This window comes from Crocodylus porosus, unplaced genomic scaffold, assembly GCF_001723895.1.
Source record: "Crocodylus porosus isolate Cpor-Errol unplaced genomic scaffold, CroPor_comp1, whole genome shotgun sequence".
Lineage (NCBI taxonomy): Eukaryota > Metazoa > Chordata > Crocodylia > Crocodylidae > Crocodylus > Crocodylus porosus.
The window spans coordinates 5572413-5582948 of NW_017728940.1; the positions used below are offsets into that span (position 1 = coordinate 5572413).

Genomic DNA, 10536 nt, shown 5'->3' on the forward strand with positions numbered 1-10536 from the left:
TGTGTGTGTGTGTGTGTGTGTGTGTGTGTGTGTGTGTGTGTGTGTGTGTGTGTGTGTGTGTTTTCCATACTTATATGTTCTTTTCCTGTTTTTCCCCCCCAGGAACCAGTGAAGACCTATTCCATGATTCTGAAGGGAGGGAAGGATCTGAGCCAATTGAGGAGCACCAGTTTTCAGATTTGGAGGAATCTGATGATGATGATGACAATGAAGATGATGAAGATGAGGAGGGAGAGGAGAGCCAAGATGAGCCACCTCTAAAGTTGTCGGAAGTAAAACATACCACCCTTCCAATGCACTCTTCAGGGGGCTCTCCATTTTCCCACGAGGAAAATACTGGGACAGCATTGTCTTTAACACAAGATACTGTCTCCAGCAGCCAGCAAGTAGGTGGGGGCCACCAACCCTCTTCCTCAGGGCTGGAAACAAAATGGTCAGCAGACAGCAGTGGAATTGTTGTCTGCCACAGTTTCTTGAGTCTCCATAAGCCAGCTTTGACCTCCAGTGAACAGCTGGCTTCTGCTGAAAGGGAATCTGTCACAAGACAGCAGATGTCCTTAGCTATGGACCTGTCAACCTCAAAAGACACCTCCCCAAGAAAGAGGTGGTCTCCAGGCCAGGAATCTGGTGGTGGTGGCGGCAGCAGCAGGCCAATGCTAGCCAGAAAGCACTTGTTAACCAAAAATGAAACTTCACCTAAACGTTTTTCACCCACTGGAGAAATGTCTTCACTAAGGTGCTTGTCTCCAGGGAAAGCAATGTCACCTTGTCAGCGCATGTCCCCAAGGAGAGAGGCATCTCCACTGAGATGTGTGTCACCAAGACTTGAGCTGTCTCCAAGCAGGCATCTTTCCCCAAGAAGAGAGTTATCCCCAAGGACATACCTCCCGCCAGAGAGAGAAGTCTCTCCTGTGAGGCATTTGTCTCCAAGTAGAGATGTGTCATCAGTCAGATATTTATCACTGAAGAAAATGTTGTCTCCAGGCTGTTCAGATTCCCCGTCTAGGTATCCATCCCCAGGGAAAGAAGACTTGCCTGGTAGTAGCAAATCTGCAGCAGATGACAAGGTTCAAAGCTCATTAAAAGTCCAGCATGGAACGTTATCTTTGATGCCTCTACCTCACAGGTTCTTTGGCAAAAACATAGAGCTCTATGAGTCCAAATTGGTAAGCACCACTTATTCTTCTGCGTTCATATTCCATGGTCATTTTAGTAAATACTTTCTCTGATTGCTTTTAATGAATGCTATGCACTGGGAGGTGCTACATGGACTGCTCTGAAAACTGTTGTCGTTTCCTAACATATAGGATGGGAAAAAGACAGGCTCCAAAAGTTTACTACTTCATATGATATCAGAGGGGGTGGGAGGATTTTTCGGTTTTTGACCTAATCGGTCCTTGGCCTTTCTTCTGAGACAGACAAAAACGGAAGCCACTTAATGGTGATGGCAGTGGTAGTAACGCGTGTCCTTTGGGAATTTGAGATCACTAACTCATCTCTCGGGAACTGCCATGAGATTAACCATGCTTATTTGCTACTGATCTAAATGGATTTGGACCAGTGAAAAGACTTTGGGCATTTATAGACATGCTCTGGGAGCCAGGGGGGAGGGGAGTGCTTTAAATAATCTGAGAGCCGCACTAATTAAAGCACCTGGAGCATTATGTGTAACTCCCATGCTGAAAAATGGTGGAGGGGGTGCTTGAACTAAAGCTTGTCAAACGAGCTTTAGTTTAAAGCGTGCTGCCAGCATTTTTCAGCATGGGGATGCTGGTACACATGATGCTGAAGACTGCTGACGCACATAAATTTCCAGCTCCAGCGAACTTGATTAATCGAGCCTGCTTCGATGTGCTGCAGCCTCCCTGCATGTGTATAGATGCCATTTATGTCCCACTGTTAAGTACCAGATTTCCAGCTAGGTCCACTTGGTTAACTGTTGAGGAATATTTATTCAGATGTCTCTGATTTCATCTTACTTGCTCCTGCAGCACAGCTTAGTACCTTCCCCATTGGGTCCCCACAACAATTAGTCTTGCCTTTCCTGAGCATATCAAACCCCATGAGTAAAGGAAGCTAGGGTATTTCTTCCATAGACATAAAACAATCAGATCTTTTGGTTTCTCAATGAATCTCCTACCTCCGCTCCTACCAGCCTACCCTCCTATAAAAACAACTATATATCTCACTACCCCATAAATTGCATTGGTGTAAATCAGACGTTATGCTACTGACTATTGTGAAACTGGTGTAAAAGAAAGCTCAAGTCTATAAAGACAGTGCTGGAAGAAAAGAGGCCTTATAGAACTGCTGTTGTAATAACTGATCTCAAATATACAAGACACACCTCCCTCAACATGTTCTCCTCTCCCCCCACCCATGTGTATGAAAACAATAACCTTATTTCATTCTGGCATTTTCTTACATATTTGGGCTTTTATTCCATTTTCTTTTATATCCTCAAACCCTGTCAATAGGTTTAAGTCCCAAGCTTCCACTTCCTTTAAAGCTATTTCAGTCTGCTACAGAACAGTATCTTAGGACAAATCTTGGTGCTACAGAAAACAAAACTAATTATTATGTAAGTCACACATGCACCCACAAAGCAAATATTAGCATCCTAGCCCTTCAGATCCCCAAATTTGGACTCATTGAAAGAACCTTCCATAGCTAGAGCTAATAACAACTTTCCACGTGCCTTTCTGGGCAACTAATAGAGGACAACTTTCAACATACCAACATCTATTCGACAGCTCAAATACCTAAGTGGACTTAGGTACCTAAGCGTGATCTTATTCCATCTTTATTATAGTTGTTTTTCAACCTGCTCAAGTCCCTGAAAAAGACATGTGAACAGACCTGCTTTTGTTACACACCAGGCATGTCTACACGAGACACTATGGTGCAATAGCAACAAGATACTGTGCCGTAGCTCATTGTTACTGCACAGTAGCATTGCCAGTCACTAACTACATGGCGATGATACAACGCAGTAATACCAGGCTACTGTGCACTAACTCGTTGCTACTGCACAGTAGCATCAGGCAAAAACTATGTGGTGATGGTACTGCATAGTCACACTGGTTGCTTCACAGTCCTTTAGTGCTTGCTTATGCCTAGTAATAACTGTGTAGTAGTAACAACTGTTCAGTGGCTTGTGTAGATGCACGCACCGTCATCTTTGACTTTAAGGCTAAAGGACAGATTCTGTTTATCCCTCACACATCTCAATGGCAGGTATGTATCATTACCTACACTAGCTTAGTAAGCACATGCTCAGCAGGGCTGTGCTCAGGCTGTGCAGCTGTCCAGGTATGCATACTAGCAAAGTGCTATGAATACCAGTCTATGGGCTAGACATTGGCTACAACTCGCTTCCTGAAGTTGGCCCATTATACCTTGAATTGAGTTCTCATTGATGAAAATGGATAAACAGCACTGGGAAAGTGTCTGTTTCATTGGGCACAGGAGCCCAGGGCAACCTTCTTTCCAAGATAGTACCCAACTCACTGAGCCATACACTTTCTGCCTTATGTCTTCCTTCTGGCTCCATATTCCCTCTTCTCCGCCCCCAGCCTACAAGGTAGCTTCAAACTGTTCATAAAGGTCAAAATGCAGCACATGTAGGCATGTGAAGGGTAAATGTGATCTGGCTGTATCTCACAAAAAGCAGAGATTGTGAGGAAGACTCATCCACCATATGTATAAGCTGTTTTTCTTGGCCCCAAGCCAACGGGATGGAAGAGGATCATTGTAGGTGCCTAAGTCCACTTAAACGTCTAACTGGTAAAACGGAATTGGGCCCTATGTGAGTAACAATGATTTTAGCAAACAAAATAATAATCTAGGGTCTAGAAATATGCTTATAATCTGAGAAGTGACCCTGTTTTCCTCTATATATCTACTTCTTATGCACCTGCACATTATCTCTGGTCACTACAGACACAGACATATTTTTGGTCTTGCTTTCCCTGACAGACCAAAGCAGCTATGTGAATTTGAACTACAGCCTGTTCCCTCTCACAGGTCATTACAGAGACTGTCAGCTGTGTTCATGCAGCAGAATCTTTTTTTTTTCTGGTAAGGAAGTAAAAAGCAGAAAGAACGGAGCTGGATTTTCAGACTTGAGGTGGAGCTGCCGGAGGTGGTGGTCAGAAACATGGTCCATTGACTTACTTTAATCTGGAGTCACTGCAATGCAGTAGAGAATCCCATTGTATCATTTCTTCCAGTGTTTTCATTAGTTAATAGTTTTATTACATTCTGATATAGAGGCTGTAGTCATAATCAACATTCATTATATTAGGCATTTCAAACACACACAGAAACACAAAACCAGGTCCCAAGGGTACTTGTTTAGACCAGGTTGCCCTTTGCTATACAGACATAGGCTAGAAGTGATGCTTCACAGGGCACCTACAGCATTCAGTCGTCTCTGAAATCCAAAGTAATGGCCTATGTTATGACTTCAGAGACTGCACACACAAGGAAATGGAACAAAGTTGTGCCCTTCCACTAATATCCCATGGCAGCCCCTACTGTGCCAAGATCCCAAAGCAATTAAATTAGGATTCTCAAACCTTCAGGTCAGGTTTATTGTACACACATGCATTTGTGTGCGCACACAGACATATTCCTTTTGGTTGGTATGTCTCATTTTAAGGATAAAGAACAGCAAACATTGGCTATCTCCTTAGTTAACTGCTCCTTTAATTTATTCCACAGTTGAGACCAGAGTCGCACCTGTGAGAGCTCCAGAACTTAAGGAAGGCACCCTTACACTCGGGCAATTATGTAATATCCATCCTAGGTCAACCAGGGCTGGATTAGATCAGCCGTTCTTGGTAGCCTGAGATTTCCTACTCGCACCCCCATCCCCGAGTAATTTCCACGCTGTAAGCCTTTAAAGGGGGGGCCTGAGTTTTAACTGAAGTAGTGCACAAGACATCTTGCAGAGCCCAGGGTCTGATTTTCACACATGGCTTTTGCCCTCTCAGTTGCAGCGACCTGGATCATTTTTCCTCCTATTGGCTGTTGCACAGAACACCTCTTTTGCTACTCATGCTCTCTTAAAATCCACATTGCAGCTTGGCAATAAATTACCAAGAATTTGTAGCCCAAGAATTTGGGCTTTTACCTGCCGTCACTGTTACAGCACATTTATTTGTCCATTTACATCAACTGCTTTTGCTACCCATTTTCCCTTTTTACCCTCTTCCCCTCCCATCTCTTCGCACAGAGTGAACCTCCTGGTCTCCATGGGTCATACAAAAGTGAGAATCTATTCCATACAATGGTTTCTCAAATGTTATGTCCAGCCATGTTTTATTTGAATCACTTGTTGGTTTTTTACTTTCTCATCTTGGGAGCCCTCCTCAGTGTTCAGCTATTCCTTCCTAATTTATCTGTTCCATTTGCATGATAAATTAGAAAGGCATATGAAAGAAAGATGGATAGGTGAAAAAAAAAACATAACAGATTTTTTTCATTACTGAATGTGAAGGATATGCAAATTAATTCATATAAAATATCCGCATCATATGTATTAAAACACAAGGTAAGACCATCCATAACTTGGAACTCAAACACAATCCAAAAATTAATTGCAGGTAGCAATTATTAAGATCTGTTACTTCTTTTGAAGTCACTCGTTCACTGCCATATAAAAGCTCAAATACAGAAATATAGAAAGCATAGTTCTTCCTAATGTGTTTTTAATCTGAATCAACCTGGCAGTACTAGAAATGACATGGGGAGCTTCAGAGAAGACTGATATAGAGCTATGTCTGAATCAAAACCCTGGTGAAGGTTTTTGGCAGAGCCCTTTACCGTGAACAAAACCTCCCAGTTTTCTGAGGTTTGCTTATTTCTTTACAGAACAATAAGTTCCCTGGAAGATGTTAAAACAGTGGCGCAGTTGGGATCAGAAGAATTTTATGCCTCATCCCAGATAGACATGGCAGGAGGCGTGATATTTGCAATGAAGCATAAAATTGCTCTGATCCAAATCATACAACCACGGAGCTACCCCCAGCCTGATCCCACAGATTGTCATAGACCCAAGACTGCCCCAGCAGGTTCAAGACACCAGGCTTTCTGGAGCCAGATCTGACAATCAGCTGATTGTTGGACCCAACCCAGACAGTCATAGGTCAGGATTGAGACCCTGGGTTGTCTGGGACTGGTTCTGACAATCAGTTGATTGTCGACTGGCCCTGGGGCAGCCCCAGGACCACCCAGCTACATGTGTAGTTTTTAGATGTTCCAGGGCTCCAGGACCGCAGGATCAAGGGACTTCTCCTCCATCCTAGCGTTTCTTTGCCATAGAATATATAAAAAACATGCTCAGCCGAGCTCTTCAGTGACCCACAATGTTACAGCCAAGAAAGGCTGCCAGCTTCCTAGCAGATCCTGGGAGCCTGGTGAATCTTGCAACCCATTCCCTTGACAGCCCATTTTCACATCAGGACTGGGGCTATCTCAGTCCTGAAGTTGAGACCACATGACAGTGCTGACAATCAGCTGATTGTCAGCATCAGCAAATAAGTGGCTGGTGAGGCAGCCAAAGGAACAATGCACCTTGAGATACCAAAGGACCCAAGCAAAGACCAATTACCTGACATGCCACTTTCTCAATTGCAAACTACAAAATGTTTTACATATTTCAAACAACATCTTTGTAGCTAGTTGGTCATTTTTGTAGCTGAATGTTCTTTTTTTGGTGCAATAACTAGTTTGCATGTGTAGCCTGTCTAAAGTTACCGTGCTATTAACCCGTTAATTCCACAATAAATGTAACGTACCAGGTGCCTAAGGTGTTACTAGAATCAGTGACTTGTTACTCATGCTGTGGATTGATGATGCTGGCTGTACCACACTGACCAACTCTTGTTTTTCCTATCAAATGCAGAAGATAGAACCAAGAAGCCCAACATGTTCACCTGGCATCACCCAGCCTGTCTGCTCCGGACCTTTGCAAGCGCCCCATGATATACATGTCCACACTCCGAGCCGAGTGGAAGAGAATGTCTTCAGCCATCTCCCGTTGCATTCACAGCAGCTAACAAGGACCCCATATCCTATGATTCCAATTGGGGGCATCCAGATGGTCCAGGCAAGGCCAAGTACCCATTCCAGTTTGGTGCCCAATTCAGTTGTGTCACTGCAAGCAGGATATTTTGCACCTGGTGGCAATGGAAGCAGCAGCTTCACAGAATTCAGCCAGGTTCAAGAAAGGGGAAAGGAACCACAGATCCCACAAGAATCCTCACCGACATCGGTATCCCCAGCTGCAAAGATTTCAAAATACACACTGTCCCCAGAGGTTAAAAGCAGTGGCTACTCAGAAGAGAAATTGAGGACTAGTGAGCTTCAGCAAAAGACAGAACAGGAGGAATACAGGGTAAAAATGTATGCTGAGCCCAGCCACCCAGAGCAGGAAGGCTGCTCAGCTCCCACAGACAGTCTCAGCACAAATTATGAGCACTCTCCAAAGCCTTCAGCAAGTAGGGAAGAACCCTTGAAAAAAACGGGCAAGAAGCAATGTGGCAGCTCAAGCACTTACTTTGAATCATCCTGCACTTTCATCTCAGATTTCCCCACACAGACGTTGGACAGAAGTAGCAGCACTGGCTGTTTGTCAGAGCCCTCGTTGAGCCATTCACACTCCCACCAGTTCTCTGTCAGGAGAAGGAACCTCTCGGGAGAGCCAAGTCATCAAGGGGGAACCCGTAGGAAAAACAGTCCACACTTAGAGCGCGCAGATTTAGGTCAAAGACAGGTGGATGAGAATACAGGAAGTACTTAAGCCTCCATCCATCTGTTCCACCTGTAGGCTTCCTATGTAAAATCAACAGACATTTTCAACACTATTTCCTTTAGTATAATCATTGCTTATAAGAAGCACTCTAGTGTATGACCAAACCCATGGAAAATTCCTGGTTTTGTTTGTCCCAGTCTGGTATTATCTCCACATGTATGCAGTTACTTGTGCCTTTTTCTATACCTTTTGTTGCTTGAAATGTACAAAAATGTTTGAGGCTGTGAATATTTTTTTAGAGTTTTTTCGAAAGGGGTTTGTTAGACCTTGTCTTTTTTGCCATTTAGGTGTGTGTGTGTTAATATGGGCCTGAGAGATGCAGAAAGGAAAGTGTTAAGCATTTTAAGGGGGCAGAAGATGCACTGAAAACAAAAATAAAAAATCTTTTTTATATTGATTAAATGATTAAAAAAAAAAAACCAAACCCTTGCTCCTGTGTACAGTAGTTGATGATTCATATTTATTACATGCTTTATTTAATTTTTGGCAAAGTGCTTGTTTTTTTTTCTTGCATCTGGTTGCCTATCGTTGTGCTTTAAACAGTTGCAACTGCTTTACATTTGAAAATGTGTTTACCCTCAATTGTAAATAGAACTAGCACTTATTTTATGATGGGAGGCCTGTTAGCGGTGAAAGCAAATGTCACTCCAAAAAAACAAACAAACAAAAAAATCTCTCAAACACACCTCCCTTCCACAGAGTCCAGAAAAGCACTTTTTAAAAAAGGGACAAAAAAAAAAAGTTTTTCTTCAAAGTTTTAACTGCAAGAAAATAGGAATGTATCGAATGTAGAACCAGTGCTAGGAATGGCGTTTAATTGTTTTAAAAGAGCCATTCTTGTGCTTGCTTTAATATTGACATTCCATAATGGGCTGCTCTTAAAGCGCACAGTATAATAGTGCTGCCTTTTGCACCACTATAGCGAAAATCTTGCCTGTGTCACCACAAACCCCTATTTTCTGGGGTTTAAAATCCCTCTATGAACATCCTCTCCTGTTGTAAAAGTGAAAGTAAAATATCAGCCTTGCAAACCATTTCCTTCCAGAGTTTATTTTTTCTTCTGAGCCGTATCTTCCCTGCCTAAATGACTCCAGTCTGCCCTCCCTCCCATTTTTGTAAGTTAAAAGGATGCAGATATTAGCTCCTGCTTGTTTTATTTGCACACCTATGGCTTTGTAACTCACAAGTGGCTCTGTGTTTTGTTTAACTTTATTTATTTATTTAAATGAAACGGTTTCAAACTCATAGCCTATATTGTGTAGAGGGGGCCTTTTTGGTATTGCATATAAAAAAACGTGGCTGAGTGGTTAATGTCTTGAAAATCAGCTTGTTTTGCATGCACAATAATGTTTTCCACAGCAGATTTTTAAATATGACCATCGCTAGCAGGGTGATGGCTGCTACTGCCAATAGAGATGATACCAAATGCGGAGAGATGTGATGGAGCCATTCCACCCTGTCGTGTTAAAACACTTTTTAAACAGAACTGTTTGGTCCATGTTTGCCCTAATAGACAGCAGGCTCTTTACTATTTCAGAGTGTTTTCTGGTCTATGAAATCTGTACAAACATTTTTTAAACAAAACAAAAAAACCCCTATATATATACACATATATATATATGTGTGTGTATGTATGTATGTATGTATGGATCAGTTCTTTCTTCTTTCAGAGCTGTTCCAGTTAATCGGGTACATAATAAACTTTTTAAAAAAAATAAAATTACAAAAAATATATATTATCTTGAATGAGAACATATTTCCTTGCCAGACTTGATGAGCTATGAACTGTTCCCGTCTCACGGGCAAATAATATGGATTTTTTAATACTCTTCTGCAATTTTTTTCTTCCCTGTTAAAGGGAATTAAGTACAAGAGAAAGCATCAGAGAAATAACATTAAGGTTGTGACACTGACCAAAATAATGCCCACAATCCAAAATTTACTTGAATCTTCCATTCCTGATTAGCACTATTATTTAATTTTCTTTTTCACTCTCCAGTTTTTTCACAGCTATGACCCTGATCTTGCTATCATGCCCTGCTTTCAGAGTCATGGCAAGCCTAGGACCTATGGACCCAGTTCAGAAAAGCATCTCAATTTGACAAAATCCTTAAATCTTATAAGGAGAGTTAGACATTTTTTCATGTGCTGTGAAGAATAGGGATGGCCGGGGTCTTAAGAAGCCATCCTGTCCCTCCACGTTGAGTGACACCTTTGGATTCCCTGGCTGTTGCCGGGTCTTTTTCCTCTTTCCCCTTTGTCACAGTCTTAACATTATTTCAGCAAAGTATCTTTTTGTGTTGAATTGGGTTTTTTTTATATTGAAAGTGTACATAAGGAAAAAATGCAGCAGTTACACACTCAGCATTGTGGATGCATTAAGTGCATTTGACATTACCTTTTGGGCTAGATCAAATTTACACTATTTTATTTTTTAACCATAATTTAACCCTTAACATGTCTGCACATCAGGATGGAAACAATGCAGATCTCGTTGGCTCGTTGCTTATTGTGATTTTATTCCTTTAGGTTTTCATAAGCTCAGAGCGAGTTGAACATTCTGCCTTTTTGTTGTAACATACGTATAAGCCACCAGCCAGTGCTGCAGAGTATGGACAGTGTGTGTGTGTGTGTGTGTGTGTGTGTGTGTGTGTGTACATGAACAGCCAAAAGCGGTGGCATTATGGTTGTGCCCATACCCTGCCCTGCTGTGTCCT

General features: G+C 42.2%; 1 protein-coding gene across 1 annotated transcript in view; it reads left to right on the top strand.

Moving 5' to 3' along the window:
• Positions 1–9409, top strand: part of HIVEP3 (human immunodeficiency virus type I enhancer binding protein 3) — a 192899-nt gene extending 183490 nt beyond the window's left edge. The window contains exons 9-10 of the mRNA XM_019548035.1: positions 103–1166; positions 6911–9409. Coding sequence (XP_019403580.1) covers positions 103–1166; positions 6911–7807 — 1961 coding nt within the window. The 3' untranslated portion in view covers positions 7808–9409. The remainder of the gene's footprint in view (positions 1–102; positions 1167–6910) is intronic.
• The last annotated feature ends 1127 nt before the right edge of the window (positions 9410–10536 follow it).